This window comes from Cynoglossus semilaevis, chromosome Z (assembly GCF_000523025.1).
Source record: "Cynoglossus semilaevis isolate Cse_v1.0 chromosome Z, Cse_v1.0, whole genome shotgun sequence".
NCBI lineage: Eukaryota > Metazoa > Chordata > Actinopteri > Pleuronectiformes > Cynoglossidae > Cynoglossus > Cynoglossus semilaevis.
In genome coordinates, this window is record NC_024328.1 from 7,551,297 (window position 1) to 7,567,020 (window position 15,724).

The following is a 15,724-nucleotide window of genomic DNA, read 5'->3' on the forward strand; positions in this document are numbered from 1 at the left end:
TAAGCAGCAATAATATTGGTAATGAATCAGCAATATATGAGGGTAGGTCATGGCACTTTAACAAATAGAAAGACATATTTGCTTATTAAAATAATGCCTCTATTAATACTAACTATTCCTCTACATACCCTCTGGGTAGAAATGTAATTATACATATTTTATTTTATATATGAATACATATATATATATATATAAGTAAAGGTTAAAAAAACTTAAAGCCTTGAAGACATGTCTTAGTTTTTAGAGGTGGACACTTTTTGAAATTATGTTATCTGTCCTAGAGTATTTTGAATAACCCTCATGTGAACAGATAATAATAACACTAATAATAATAGTGAAAGATATAGGCTTATATTAGGTTTCTGGATAATCGAAAATGAATGTCTTGTAGAACTGGCCTGTCTGTAGTCACCAACTGATACAAATACTAAGGAAACGTTCGGCTTAAGAGTACATTTTAGTAATACTCGGTATATTATAGATGTGCGCAAAAAAATAAACTAATCTTGCCAGAGGGCCAGTCCTGATATGAGTTGTCTTTTCCTCATTAGTGTAAAGTGTCTGCAATCAGGTGGAGGTAAAAATAGCGTTGTCCCAGTTGACCTTCTGTAAGTGCGAACTCACACAGATCCAGGATCAGTCAGTGTTTGACTCGCCCAATTCTATGTTGCGCAGCCAAAACCGATCTGAGACCAGCCTCTTCCAAAGTGACACTTGACGGTAACACCGTTTACTTGTCACCATGACAATAGTGTCCCAAAGCGATTTCCTTAGACCGAATACACGTTTGGAAAAAAAAAGTGTTGCTAAATCTGTTAACTTGTTAAACAGTCAGCGGAAAGCAGGAGCAGCGCGGGCGTCAACTGCCGTAAAACACCGTAAGATGGCACTCAGAAGGCAATAAAAGGTTTGTGCTGTATACAAATAAAAGGATGAAAGGCTGAAGCTGGGAGAGCAGCCGGCAGGAAGAAGCTCCTCTACGACCTAATGAAGCTCTACGTTTAAATCCATCATGTAATGGCAAACTCAGGAAACCGAAGAAAATCTATGGAGAAAAAAAGAATGTGACAGTTAATAAACACTGCTGATGTCAGCTAAAAACAAATCACATTAAATACATCAGCTACGGTAAAGCATCTGAAGAGACCCGGAGAAGATGTCAGATCTGTTGTGCAGGTGGCTGAACCAGGAGCTGCGGCTCTCCAAATTTGTAGGTAAGTGACATTAAAGTTCGGTAAGACATTTACGTAATCTCGGATTTTAATTAAACATCAATGATTTTTTAAATGTACTTCCTGTTCTTCTGTTTTACATGTTTCACACAATTATATGTTTTATATCCTTTTTTTTTAAACGTAAAACACCAAATAGACGCCTTTATAGTTTGGATTTTCGTCAGGCAATTTAGGGAGGTGCCAATTTACTACCTATTTAAAAAAGGAAGAAGAAAGATTTCGTAATATTTATTATAGTTAAGAAAAGGGTAAACGTAAATCCTTTACCTTTTTCATCTACAAAATGTTTATCAACAAATAGGAAAATAAGTAAAGAAAACCTAAACGTGAATACAAACGAAATACACAGAACAACTATAACATGACCCAAAAGTTATCAAAAAAATTAAAATGTTAGTAGTCATTCAAAATGTAGCAAAACCTGTGAAACCAGAACTTGGTAAAAACAAGAATGAAAATATATTGTTTATCTAAAAAGATGCATCTTCACCTATAAAGTTAAAGCTAAAAACTAGATTTTCAAAAGCATTGATCAATTAGTAACTTCACGTTTGTCAAAAGATAGTTTCAAAATTCAGTAACCTTGTCCAGTAGATTACCCAGAATGCATCAGTAATTAATTTTAAATTGGACAAAAAAAAAACCTTGAGACTATTGATACTACATTATACATACTCTATCAAAAATGCATCTCTAAAATGTATTAGCGCTATGCAGCATTTGAAGTTGTAAACAAGATATTTTACATCATAATTGTTGTCACTTTGTAAGTAATTGCATTTTTGTCCACAGAGCCACAAACCTTGGCCAGGGACTTTTCCACCGGTTACTTAATTGGAGAAGTTCTGTTTAAATATCAGTTACAGACTGATTTCAGAATGTTTACGAAAAAGGAGTAAGTGGTGGTTGTTTAAACTTTTTTTTTAGCTGACGTTTTCTAATTTTCCCTATGAAATAAACCACATCCTAATTTACTACTTGGTGTATTTGTATTCATTCCCACAGCACATCAATCTCTAAAGTGAACAATTTTACTCGTCTTGAGCCGACATTGCAATTACTGGGAATCACCTTTGACATAAACACAGCCCAGGAACTGATGCAGGAGAAACACGGCGTTGCCACACGACTGCTGTACCATCTCTACACTGCACTTGGAAAGAAAAAGAGAGCTGAAATGACAGAGACAATGGTGGAGATCATGCAGCCAGCAGCCATAGCAAACCTGCACAAGAGAGAGCATGACAACTACACTGATGTGAGTAAGGCTTTCTTTTCAACAGCAACAATTTAATTCTGCAGATGAATATGAATTTGAACAGTCTGATGATACTGAAAATCCAAATTCCATCCAGTATTGCAATTTTTATCAGATTAGTGTTTTGTTTGTTTTCCCTGTCTCGTTGCTCATGTAGCGTCTGCATCAAATAGTGAAGCGAGATGCAGAGCTAAAGCTGATGAAGATCGCTCAGCATTATGAGGAGAAATGTCAGCAGTTGATCCACAGGTCCGTCACGATCCATTCCTTCCAGTTAAAGAGTACACTCAAAATCCCAGAGGAAAGAAAGAAACATTTTGAGAAGGTACATTACCGTAAATACGGCTACATTATAGTACAGTATATTATTTTGTACTAACCAAGCAGATAATTACTCACAGTTTCTTCTATAAGTGGTAATACAACAAAATTCAGGAATGCAGCCCATTTTGTTCTCATGATTTGATCATTAAAACATGTTTAACTGCACAGTAAAACTTTATGCTTTGCAGCTGCGTACGGCCCCTCAGAAAACCACCAACATCGGGCCTATTGACCAGATTGCGATCATACCCAAGCCTCCTCCCTACACCAAGCAACTGAACCTGAAGAAGAGAAGATATGAACAGCAGCAGCTACGCAGAGAACAATTAGCTAAGGTGTGATGAAACCTATTACGATGGCAAATGTATGAAGCCACAGAAAGCGAATACAATGATTATAATGTTAGATAAATGAAGAAATTACATTTCTTGAATAGATGTATGAAACCAAGGTTTGAGAAATTGTGTTTGGTCATTTGTTACAGTTTCCCAGTGTAAAGATATCCAATTAAGTAAAATTATAAATCTGGACATTGTTAGAATTATTTGTGTTTCTGTACCATGAAAAAATTACTTTGATTCCTTTCACACAGACGGTCCAGAATGAAATTGCTGAGTTTGAATTAAGCCGAAAGAAAATGGTCAGTTCTGGAGTTCCTTCTTCTTTAGGGTAAGACCCAAAACTGTGTACACACAGTGTTGTATAATTTTAAACTGGGATTACTGACCATTAAATATCATGACTACTGTGATTTATGACACTTTTTATTTGTAGTGGTCAGCCTGTCGCTGAATACTATGTACCAAGTTGGAGCAGTTACTTAGACATGCAGGGAAGTAAAGCTCATCTGATACTACAGTCCAATCTCAAGTACATGCAGGAGATACGAAACAGGCTTGAGGAGAGTGCCATGGCCCGGGAGCAGAGGGAGAAAAGACGAGACAGATTTCTGTTGGAGCAGCTCCAGATCCACGAAGCTCAGGAGGTAAAACATCTGTCAATGTGAAATGCTCATACATCACGTTAGAAAACCCCACTTTTGAAGTGAAAACACTTTTACTGCTAATGTTTTTTAATGCAAAAAGTAAACTCGTCTTGCCTCATTGCAGGAGGCAAGACGAGATGAGCATCTTGTGAAGCGTCTGACACGACAGACCCAACAGGAGCAGCGTGTGGCATCACAGCTCCTGCAGATGCGTATGCAGAAGGCGGTGATCAGTCAGAACCGCCTCTTCAGAGAACAACAGTACCAGCAGAGGAAGGAGAGAGACATAAAGGAGGCTCTGGAGAGGGAGGCGGTGAGATATGATACAAGTGAAAATTACAATATCTCATTTTGTTTTCATCGGTCAGATCAGGAGATGGTGAATTACTGGGACTGTCATTTTTTCACACTTGACACACAAATTAAAAAAGAAAAACTACTGTAGCAACTATTTTTGATGAACCATACTCTCCAGACCATATGTATAAAAACTAAAATCTAAAAACCTATTGTTTCCATTTGACGCCAAGTGTCAGGGATCCATGATTCTAAATACAAAGTGCCATTCACTCACTTTAACACTGTCTTTCATCTTGACATTGTTTTCCCCTGATTGGTGTCTGGCATTTACCAGTCGGAGCATTTTTGTCATAGCTGCTTCCCTGATTTCATGTTTCTAAATGGGTCTGGGTGTAGGCTCTGGCTGAACAGGCAAAGTTGGATCGTGCCAAGGAGATCCAAAAGGAGCTGGAATTTTTTAAAAAGATTGCTGCCGAGCGAACTCGCCGCAAATATGAGAAGCATTTTAAACTCTGCAAGGACATAGTGGAACAGATACTGGATTTGTCAACCAAGATCGGAGAATATCGTCTGATTACAGCGAAGTACGTAACTCTTGTTATGAGGCTAAGTTTGTTTTTGACTCTTTGGTTTGTGTGTATGTATATATGTATGTATATACAGTATATTTATATGTATACATATGCATATGTGTGTATATATATACGTATTATGTATTATAATATGTGAGTTTACAATTTGCAGGAAATCTTACTTGTCTATGTTTTGCCTTCTTATCATTTTTCCTATGTTATCCAGTCTGATTCCAGAGAAGATGATGAGGGAGTGGAAGGAGCTCGTGCTGAATGGTCTGCCTCTCTATGAGCAGCCTAAGGGCCTTTCACCTTCGTATGAATTGTATACCCCATTAGATACAATAGAGTGTCGGAGGTTGGAGGTCCTCAACAACCAAAACTTCGATGAGTACATGGTGGGTCGGGAAAACGCGTGTTAAATTCTACTTCAAACTTAATGAAGCAAATGATTAATTTGACTCAAAGTGTCAATGGAGCCACTCTGTCTTAGAATCATGCTGTCTTCACCAGGAAATGGTAGGTGACTGGGTGTGGCCAGAGGAGGCGGGGGAGCTAAAACAACCCCCACCAAACAACAACATTCTCGGGCACATCATGCACCGACTGAAGAACATCATTCACCCCCCACTCCTTGAGTCCACCTCACCGTCACTTCCTCACTATACCATCAAAGCCTGTGTCCTCGGAAACCTCTGCTCCGGCAAGACGAGGTGCTTGGCCAAGATTGCTGAAGGCACGTACCGTAACTCTAACAAACGTATACTAAACATAAGCAATAACAGCTCCTTACTTATTCTTAACTGATATCTGAAAGTGTAGTTAGATGTGTTGCTTGGTTTTCTACTTGTTCTCTGCTGCAGAGTTTGGCGTCTGTGTTTTATCTCCTGACACACTGGTGGAGGAGGCGCTGAATGCCCACATTATTGGAGAGCAGGTCGGTCACATACACTTGAAGCAGTGATTCCCAACCACTGTGTCGTAGCAGACTAGTGTGCCGTGGAAAATTATCCAATTGGTCCCAAAACTATTTATTATTTATTTTTTGTTTATGTTTTTCTGTTCGTCCGTGTGTGACATGCAGAGCAATTAAATCTTCTGCTAGGTGGCAGCAGATATGGCTATTAAAACTAAAAAGATCTTGAAGAAGATCTTTTGTGTGTCTTTTTTCAATTCCTGCCAGTATATTATTGTTGTCTTTATCTAAACAGACTGAGATTTTAGTCAATGATGAGGTCATTTAAACTAGAAGATTATTATATTATCTTACATCACTTTTTGTGAGATTTTTGTTTGGTGTGCCGTGGGTTTTTTCCTGGTGATATACATGTGCCGTGGCCCAAAAAAGGTTGGGAAACACTGACTCAAAGAATGAAGAAGTGTTTTATCGAACATCAAAACTTTTATATCTTTTGTAGTTTTAGTATAAAGTGTCGATTGTTTAATTAATGGGTTGTCTTTGGTTTATGTCACTGGGAAAGAAGTTCACTTTTTTTGTGTGTTTGGTTCAGCTGTCTGCTCGTGCAGCATTGGGAGGAGCTGCAATGAAAGAGCTGATAAAAGGCCAAGGGATTCCAAATGATGTGATAGTGGACATAGTAGTGGAGGCCATCAGGTGAGAGACCGTTTTTAAGAGTGAGGCCTACATGAAAATTAGAACTCTCAACTGATTCAAGGGTAGGTGTAGGTAAATCATGATAAATTGTGGTTAATTGTGATTGTAATTAATCATGACTAGTCATGACAAACATCATTAGGAGTTTCTTCTCAACAATAATAATTGATCTACAGCCTCTCAGAATTTCCCACCTGTTAAAATGTGTTAAACACTTCTGATGAATTTCACAAATTAATGAACATAATCAATGTGGTAATTCTAACAGCACATTTATTTGAAAAAAATATATAAATAACAATCACTCTTGTTTACACTGTGCACCAACCAGACATGTTCCAGCTCATTCAGGTTGGATCTTGGATGGCTTTCCGATGGACATCAATCAGGCCTACCTGTTCGAGAAAGCCCTGGGCGGGTCAGTTGAGGTGGGGGGCAGTGTAGAAAGGAAGCGGTCTGAACTCGCTTTTGGTCCTAACCCACCTCATACTCTAGGCTGCGCTGAGCCTGTCTTGGACATGGTTGTGCTGCTGGACGTCCCTGATGGGGCCGTGATCAGACGTGCATTCAGTCACACAGGTGGTTTAAAGCTTATTGTCTGGTCTCTGCATATTAAAATGTATGCTTGAATTTCATGTTTGTTTTTGATTGTTTTTCTTTTCCTAATCGCTGACACAGACTCTGATCCTGCAACTGAGACAGCTTTGTCTCCGACAGAAAAAAATTTATATCTGGCACAGGTTCCACAAAGGTAAACTGAAGAACAAACATGTCTGCTTTGCTCAGTATTAGTATTTGTCAACACTGCTGCCTGACTACAGTACATGTTTACTCTTGAACTCCCCATCATCAGGATTACCGCTTTTAGGGACACCTGGCCCCGTCTTGGGGAATGGTATGGTGAGAAGCAGAATATTCTGGTGACCATCGAAGCCAATGTTGATGAGGACGAGCTCTACGACAGATTAGCTGGTGTCCTGCAGCCGGTTTTGACACACAAGCCAGATGGTAGCTGGTTTTTATTTACCACCTTGAGCGTAGTTGTGTTTCTTCAACATGTTAGACAAACATGTGACTATTTTTACCTGAAATGTATTTTAATTAAATCATATTTCCTCCTGATTAGTCACTCAGTGTGCAGAGGAAGTTTCATGTGCCACAGAATCTGTTCCACACGGTAAGAAGAAAAAAGGACAAAGAATCAACCAGCTCAGTAAGTCCAGGTGTTTCTTTTTATATTATGACTTAATCTGGTCTGGTTAAAATCATTAACCATTAACTATTTCTCTTCAATAATCAACAGAGCCAAGGAGGTCTTCCATCGGCTCATTGATGAGTGAAAATGGACATCGAGGCCAAAATGAATATGCGGTATCGCCCAGAGTTTTTGTGGATGAATCTCTTCCTCCAGTAAGGCAAAACCTTCTCTCTGTGTTTGCAAAGTCAAGACAACTGTCAATTTAAGGAAATGAACATTATATCTTTTTTTTTTCTCTTCTTTTTAAGTTGATAATCTATTCCAGGGGCCACCTATATTTGACCCAAATTTTTTCTGGACCGACACCCCCACTTAGATAAAATGAAATCAAAATCAAATTTTTGTCTAACATTAGTATTTAATGTTTATTTTGTAATCCAGTGGTGGGACGGTTTGGACTGTTTGGTGGGCAATATTTGTCCTGCGGGCCACCTGTTGATGAACAACTGATGAAACATTTCTCTTCTGCCCCTTTTTTTCTTTATTTGATTTGCAGGAAATCCCAGAGTATCTGTGCTCCAATTGGGAAACTGTGTGTGAATCCTATGTTAACAACATAAGACGAGTGTTGCAGCTGCTGCGCTCGCAAAGCAATTTCATCAACCATCACCTCTACAACACCAGGTGATAACTGACATCCACTGTCTGTGACCGCATATCTGGTTTCACCAGACTTTTTGTTAAATAAGTGTGTGTGTGTGTGTAAAACATGGAGAAAAAACATCCATTATGATAAAAAAATATAATGGAGAAATTATTGTCTGTATCTACAGGGAGGACTTCAAGCACTTCCTGGGCCGTCCAGATGTGAAGCAGGAGTTTGTGTCTCAGTGGCAAAAGGACTTTAATAGTGTACCTGATGATATGAGAGACGACGAGGAAACCAAAGCAGAACTTCATCTGAGACTTGACGCAAGTTTAATCTACTTTAAATATATCACAGCATGAATATTTTCAAACTAAGTGATTTTTTCTTTCTTTCTGTAAATGCAGAAGAATAACACACACCAGGCTGGGAATCAAACCCACAGCCCACGCATTCCAAATACAATCAATTTAATTTAATTTCTCTGCCTCACTCTGTTCACTCTTTGGGTTCCAGGGAAATGAATATATGACAAAAAACAAATACGTGATGTGTTGTTGCAGGAGCTGCGAGAGCGTCTGTTGGACATCAGTGAAAAGCGTAAGGAACAAAATGAGAAGGAAAGGTCGTCCATCATACACGAGGGCTGGCTGGATGATCATGTCGCTGTACTCGTCAATCACCACTCTTCACTCATTCAGGTAAATTCTCAACCCCTACGATAAGTTGAGAAGTCCTTCATTTGTCCCACAGTGGGGAAACCCACAGTACACTATATAAAATGTTCACAGTATTTACAAAAAATGAATTTGTTGTTTATTTATTATTTATTTATTGTTCAAACAGATAGAAAATCACAAAGCTCAAAATATAAGATTTCTGCAAATGCAGACTATACTGGGTGTTTTTTTATAATAATGTATTTAATCTGTGAAATGTTACATATTCTGAAGAGATTTTTTTGTGTGTTTTATAGGCGGAAATAAACAAACTTCAGGAGTCAATCTGTATCTTTAGGGTCTATTATTCGAGCATGGCGGGGGAAGTCATATTTGAACCGTTCTCTAACTTTATTTATGTCCCCCTGCTGGGGAGCACTGAAATTAACGTTCACTTTGACTACAGGTAATGTGTTTTACACATTATTAATGTAAAACGGATAAAATGCGCCTTGATAATTTATGTGTTTTTCGGCAGCATTGACACAGAGGACACAGAGAAGAAGGCTCGGCCGACGGAAGGAGATGAAGGGAAGAAAGTTAAATTGTAAGGGAGAAGGAGAGAGATCGTTTCATTTTCTCACAGTAAATTAACTGAGCAGACCTGAGCACAAACCTCTTTATGAACAATGTCCTCCTCTTTTCAGTTCTCTTCAATGCCTCCCCAAATTTATTGAACACCCAATGCCCAAGAGCCAGAGTCAGTTAGATACAGATCCAGTCAAGGTCAGCCACCTTTCTTCCACTTTGATTTGTTATCATATTATTATTATTATTATTTCTATATTTTATATAAGTAGGAGTCTTTTGCTAATGGCAGTAAAATTAAACATCTACTGCTAATTCAACTCAACACCAACACAAATTCCGGCTATAAAACAAATCTGCAGCATAGATTTTCTTATTCTTTGCTTTTTTCAGCATTCCCAGGAGAAGCTCAATTTCGAGTATGAGGAGGCCGTGAAAGCCATCGGCCGATTGGTAAGAACATGTGACTTTGTGCCAGGATTCTCATGTCTATACGCAGCTGTTTGGGGAATGCCAAAGTGTCTGGATCATATGTGTTGGTCATAGGTGTCGGCAGAAATCCACCAGGGGGAGTTAAAAGAGCCGGAGAAGCCTCCGGAAAAGGAGCCAGAGAAGCCTCCAGAAAAGGGCAAAACAAAAAAAGGAAAACAGTCAGCCAAAGAGCAGAAAGGTGTGTGAGGGTAAAACCAAATCATAGAGATGTTGTTTTTTTTCCCTCTGGGTCTGGGTCTCTTACACCCCATTAAATCTTTTTTGCTCCAGAGCCAGAACCACCGCCTCCACCTCCCACTGCAGTCTATGAAGGAAGAAAGATAGAGTTCACCTGTGATCTTGAGGTCAGAAAGATATTACATAAAGAATACATAGCTGCACTGGAACATGAAGGTAAAGAACTACTCTCTACACTCCTCTCTCTCTCGATCAGTATATATGTATATATATTTATGTAAATATGTATATATGTTTATATATATATATGTTTATATATGTATATATGTATGTATATAAATGTGTGTGTGAGAGAGAGATTACGCGTGTATAATTGTTTATATGCCTTCTGCTGGTCTTTATCTGTTATCTGTTTGTTTCTTTCTGTATTTCTGTGATGTATGTCAGGAGTGGCTAACCAGTCAAGGGCCTAGAGCCACAGTTTTTACCGTGTTACTGCAATGAGCCACATTGCAAAAACCCCTTTGGAAAATCCTGGTCAATGTTTGCATTGAGAGAACTGAAGTGCCGCTCAAGATTTGAAGCCCTGAAATGCACTAATGATGCCTGACATATAAGGCAGAATGTCTTGCCATTACGACCCTCGAAACTTCCTGTTCATTTTCCTACATTCACTTGGCTATGCATTTTTTCCCTGCCATTTTGAAAGTGAATTTGGTAGGCCTACATTACTCAGTGGGTTTTCCCTCCAAGTCATTTGCGTCAGCACCCATGCACAAGAGGTTTAGGTGTCATAAAAAACACAAACATGAAAAAGACAAAGAGCCGCATGTCGTTTCCGAGCCACGGGTTAGCCATGCCTGATATATGTTGTATGACTGCAGTTTCTGCAGTGCTGTGTGTTTTTTTATGTTTATTATTTATTTTTTGTGAATTATTTTCTTCAACCCTATTTGATTTCATTTTTCCAATATTGTCCAACTGCACTAAATGCATGTGGGTGTTTTCCAGAAAAAGCAACCAAAGTGAAAATTTCACTGGTGAAAGGTCATGGACTGGTGATGATGCAACAGCTGCAAGCCGGAGCAGAAATGGTGTTTCAGGCCATGCATAAGTGGTTAGAAGCAAACTACCATGCAGAAATAAAGAGGTTAAATGTCTTTTATTTCTCTGTTTATTTATGTTAAACTAATACTAATTGAGTTCATTCTCAATGGTTGAGCTTTTTCTGTGTCATTTAGCTTGATTCAATATTTAAATGTAGTGTTTGTGAGATTCCTTATGAGATGTCCAAAACTGTTCATTGAGTTTGTATGTAATAATAGTGATGGTGTAGTATACATACAAAGTACTGACTACTGAATTGATTTGCTGTTGTTTTATTAGTTCCACTTGGTTCAAGTTGTCTTAAACGTTGAATGTGGGTTTCTGTAGTGTAGTGGTTATCACGTTTCTACACGCGAAAGGTCCCCGGTTGAAAACCTGGTGGAAAGAATTTTAAAATGTTTCCTCAATTTCCCCACTTTGGGATCCATGAACTTTTAGTCTAATCTAATACAATTTATACTTGAAGTTAAAGTGTAGTTTTACCCTGACATGTTTTAACTATTGAGCTCCTGACACTGTGACAGTGTGACGTCTCCTGCTGCCTGGCTGCTCCTCAATGGCTGCACTCCAAGTGTGGGACAGTAAAAATCTTGGTCTATTGCCCATGTTATACATTTTCTTACGTTTTCTGCTTCCCACATCCACCATTGAAGTTTATGATTTTTCTGTTGTGATCATTTTAACTTTGTCTCAGTCCATGATGTGAAGACTGGAGCTCATTGTCCGAGAAAAAAAACAAAAAAACAGTGTCTCGTTTTAGCCTCTAGCCTTCACTGATCAATGACAATCTCCTTCCATCTCCCTTTTTTCTCAGTATTGACCAGTTAACAGAAGTTGTCCGTCATCACATTGAGACTGGTGCTAAACTGCAGAATGAGCTGATCCTGGTGCGTATGAACTTTGTTATTCAATTCAAGTTATTTTTAATCCACGGTGACCCAAAGTGTAGTTCTTATAGTCTTCTATAATCCGACTGTTTCTCTTCTCCAGGAATGCAGTGACTTCTACATGAACGGAGACTGCCACATGGTGCCCACTCCAGCCCCTCCTACACAACCACCTCCCCTGGAGAAGCCCACGCCATACACCCCGACCATCAGGCAGCTGGAAACACTTTACCAGCATCTCAGTTGCATTGCTCCATCAGGTGGGAACAAAACAGGACGTAGGAGCTGTTGTGTACTTTTCCATCTCTTATGAGCTAGCTTCTTTAGCCGTTAGCTTCCTCATCTGTCCACTCATTTGTTTTTCCTCTTTTCTAAATCTCAGGCCTCATGTCCAGTTCTGAGTTTTCTGATTTGCTCAGAGATATAACATCTGTGAACACCGGTAGAACCATGTTACCTGAGCGCTGGATCGACCTGAGTGATAAACAGGTACAGAGTGTGACCAGCTGGTGGGTCAGTGAACCCAGTGTTATAAAGCTATAAATAGTACCTCTATCTCAACTCTTGCTTCATTTCATTTTTGTTTCCTTGAAATTTAACAGCAACTATGCTTCCTTTGAGTTGTACTACTGCCACCTACTGGGTGGTATTGCTTTTTAATAAAGGTAAAAAACAATTTCATTGCTTTTTTTAAAATATTGTTTTCACTTCCAAGCTGATAGAAATCGTATCCCTGCTCATGGACCAGTATGAGCTCGTGGACTGGCGTCAGTTCCTGCTCAGCGCTGCCCTCCCGTGGCCGTTCCCCTCCCTTACGCAGCTGCTGGAGGTGCTGCAGCGTTTCAAGGCAGCAGATGTTGAAAACACAGGTTGTGTCAACAGTGAACAGTATCTACAGGTGAGACTATACACATGGAAACTGTGATTTAGGCTCACGTGAAGAAATCAAATATTACACCTACAAAACATCTGTGACTAAGGTTAGTTCTTTTACTCCATCAGACCGAGTTGTGGTTTTCCAGTAAGAATGACCAGCCTGTTTCTCAGGACCACAGTGGAGTGCCACCTTTTGACCGTCTTTCCAATCTTCACAAGGTAAACTACAGTAAAGGCAAATGTTTATTCATTTAATTTTTAAATGAAAGAAAACATAAACACTGTGGAAAAAAGAACAGCTGTCCAGCTTTAACCCTTAACTTTTTTTTTGCAGTTCTTTTTCCAGTTGTTTGCAGACCACTCCCTGTCTCCCCCTCAACTGGACTACGTGTCCATGCTGCAGTACTTTGCTGCTGACCCTAATCCCAAGCAATGCTTCGTTAGATTACTGAGTGTGATCCTGGGCCAGGCTCTGCTGCTCCCCTCAGAGGAGGAGCTCGTCAAGGTGAGGCACCTGATGTCACCTGTGTCGTCCGATCTGAAGTATTGTTTTGTACTGAATCCCACTGAAGTCTTGTTCCTGTGCCTTGTGTCTACAGTCCATGCCGGTGATAAAAGATTCAAGTGTCAGCCTCATAGAACCTGACGGAGAAACCAAAGGGAGTCCGAGTGCATCAACCACTCCTGTGGTGGAGTCTGGAGTCTCCATCTCTGCTCTTCTCACTGTCCTCTGTCATAAAGTCACCAGGTTAAAGGGTCACCGTGCTCTTCCTCCCGGCTGCCCCAGTGAAGAGGAACACATCCAGGTACATCCAGATGGACTCTGGAGTTACCATCAGTTTAAAACTTTAAAATCTCACAATTTTGTTATTTCACATATTTAGAGTATACTTTGTGTTCTCTCGGATCTGTTCTGACATCTCTGCTGCCTTTCAGAACCTGGCCCAGGTTTTCACTGAGCTGGGCTACGAACCTGAGGACTGCGTCCCGTTCTCTGTGCTGTCTCGGCATCTTTTCATCCAGGACCTGATGTTGAACCCAGCACACTACAAGCTAGTTGTATGACTATCCGTTCATCCAGCCACTGTCTGCATTTGTAAAAAAAAAAATGTAGGGAATGTTTAATCTCTTTTCCCACTTTTGTTTCTGTCTCTCTGTTTCTTTTCCAGAATCTTCACGGCGTATTACAGCCTCCCCAGGAAGAAGAATCGTTCATTAAGGAAGAATAATAAGGCAGCAGTCACGTGACTTTATGGATGCCCACTACTATTGGATAAAACACAAAAGAAAAGGATTTTAGGAGCTGCATGAATTTGAAACTGATTCCAGTCAACTGAGTTTGAAGTTTTTTTAATCCTTTATATGTGTTACATCAGTGGTTCTCAAACTGCGGTGCAAAATTCCTGGAGTGCTCTTTAGTGGTACGTGGGGAAAATTCATATTTTCACATTTCCATTTTCAGTTGAATAAATCTAAAACATACCAAGTACAATTAATACAACATTTAAACATAAACATCTTTCTAAACATTTCTAAACATCTCTCCTCTGTGGTGGAAGCTAACAGTGAAGGTCTATGCTGCTATATTCTAATGTTGGTCATCATGGTGGAGCTCAGAGAGATCAAGGTTTTTTCAGGTGGTACAGAGTAGAAAAAGTTAGAGAACCACTGCTTTATGTGTTATGTCATGTTTCCCTTCAGTGTACACTGATGTGATGATATGGCTCTGTAAAAATGACAACAAAACATCAGGTGATCATTGTCGCCCCTGGATGATTAAATCTAATTCAAATCCTCTGAATTTTAAAGAGCTTTTGTTTCATCAATCATTGGTTATTATCTGGAAAAATTAAACAAAAAAAAAGTTAATTTCACTCATTATATTTCTGTAATCGATACGTACGACCTGTCCTTATAAACACAGATGTTAAAACATGGGTTTTGTGTCTTACAGTTTGTGTTTGATTGTCCTAGCCAGCTGTAATTAATACACCTCTCATATTAAGGTTGTTCAGTGGACACGACCGGACCTCAGGTCACAGTTTGGACATGCCCGTTGAGGAGCAACCATAAATGAAATAAAAACAATAACATCAGGGACAGCGTGGTTGACCCAGGGTTATGTCTCACTTTGTCCTCTGGACACACTCCAGCAGTTTTTCTAACTGACTGGCTTTTCTAATGACCGCTGACAGAGAACAGCACTGGCTGCAGCTACAATGGAGTGCATTGTCCAGGATCAGCCACATGTCAAGCCTGACTTACCAGCACCTGCCCAACCGCTGACCCACAGCCCAGTGTTGGTCCGGTTTTAGCAGTCACTGGTCACTGATCACTGGTGTTTTGGTCATCTGGATATTTATATAAGACGTGGTCTGAACTTTTCCATGGATTTTCAACCATCTCATCTGATTAAAGAGGATTAAAGCTTCAACATAGTGTCAGTTAAAAATTTCCTGTCATTTGAATATTTAGCATCAATTAACTTTCTTTAATTAGACCAGGGTGATTAGAGTGCCCCCTCCCCTCTGTCCCTCTGTATTGTCCCTGTTTCCCTCCCTTTCAATGTCACTGCAAGTTCAGGGCTGTAGGAAGTTTCAGTGTCTCACCGACAGTGAGCTGTAGATGGTGATTCACAGACCTACAGCAGAAACAACAAGGACTTTTCTATTGGTCGTACACTTTTGAAGTACCCCATGGTGTGTACTGTGGTGGACTACAACTGATATTAGAAAGTTTTACTTCATCAGGCTTAAATGTAGAGAAGATTGAACAGAGGACCTGACATGGAACAGTAACAGAAAA

At 39.6% G+C, this 15,724-nt stretch overlaps 1 protein-coding gene across 1 annotated transcript; it reads left to right on the forward strand.

The window, feature by feature from the left end:
• Positions 1-218: 218 nt before the first annotated feature.
• spef2 (sperm flagellar 2) lies at positions 219-14,460 on the forward strand. Its single transcript, XM_008335968.3, has 37 exons — positions 219-1,214; positions 2,028-2,130; positions 2,241-2,493; positions 2,651-2,818; positions 3,006-3,152; positions 3,410-3,486; positions 3,592-3,802; positions 3,927-4,115; positions 4,499-4,686; positions 4,901-5,072; positions 5,188-5,410; positions 5,538-5,611; positions 6,186-6,289; positions 6,621-6,868; positions 6,968-7,040; positions 7,143-7,297; positions 7,416-7,502; positions 7,593-7,699; positions 8,044-8,171; positions 8,321-8,459; positions 8,697-8,834; positions 9,110-9,258; positions 9,331-9,399; positions 9,500-9,578; positions 9,774-9,833; positions 9,927-10,050; positions 10,143-10,265; positions 11,061-11,199; positions 11,971-12,043; positions 12,147-12,303; positions 12,426-12,532; positions 12,759-12,941; positions 13,046-13,138; positions 13,254-13,424; positions 13,519-13,725; positions 13,856-13,978; positions 14,089-14,460. Exons 1-37 carry the CDS (start codon positions 1,157-1,159, stop codon positions 14,146-14,148), a joined length of 4,959 nt encoding a protein of 1,652 aa, XP_008334190.1. The 5' UTR covers positions 219-1,156; the 3' UTR covers positions 14,149-14,460.
• Positions 14,461-15,724: the final 1,264 nt, after the last annotated feature.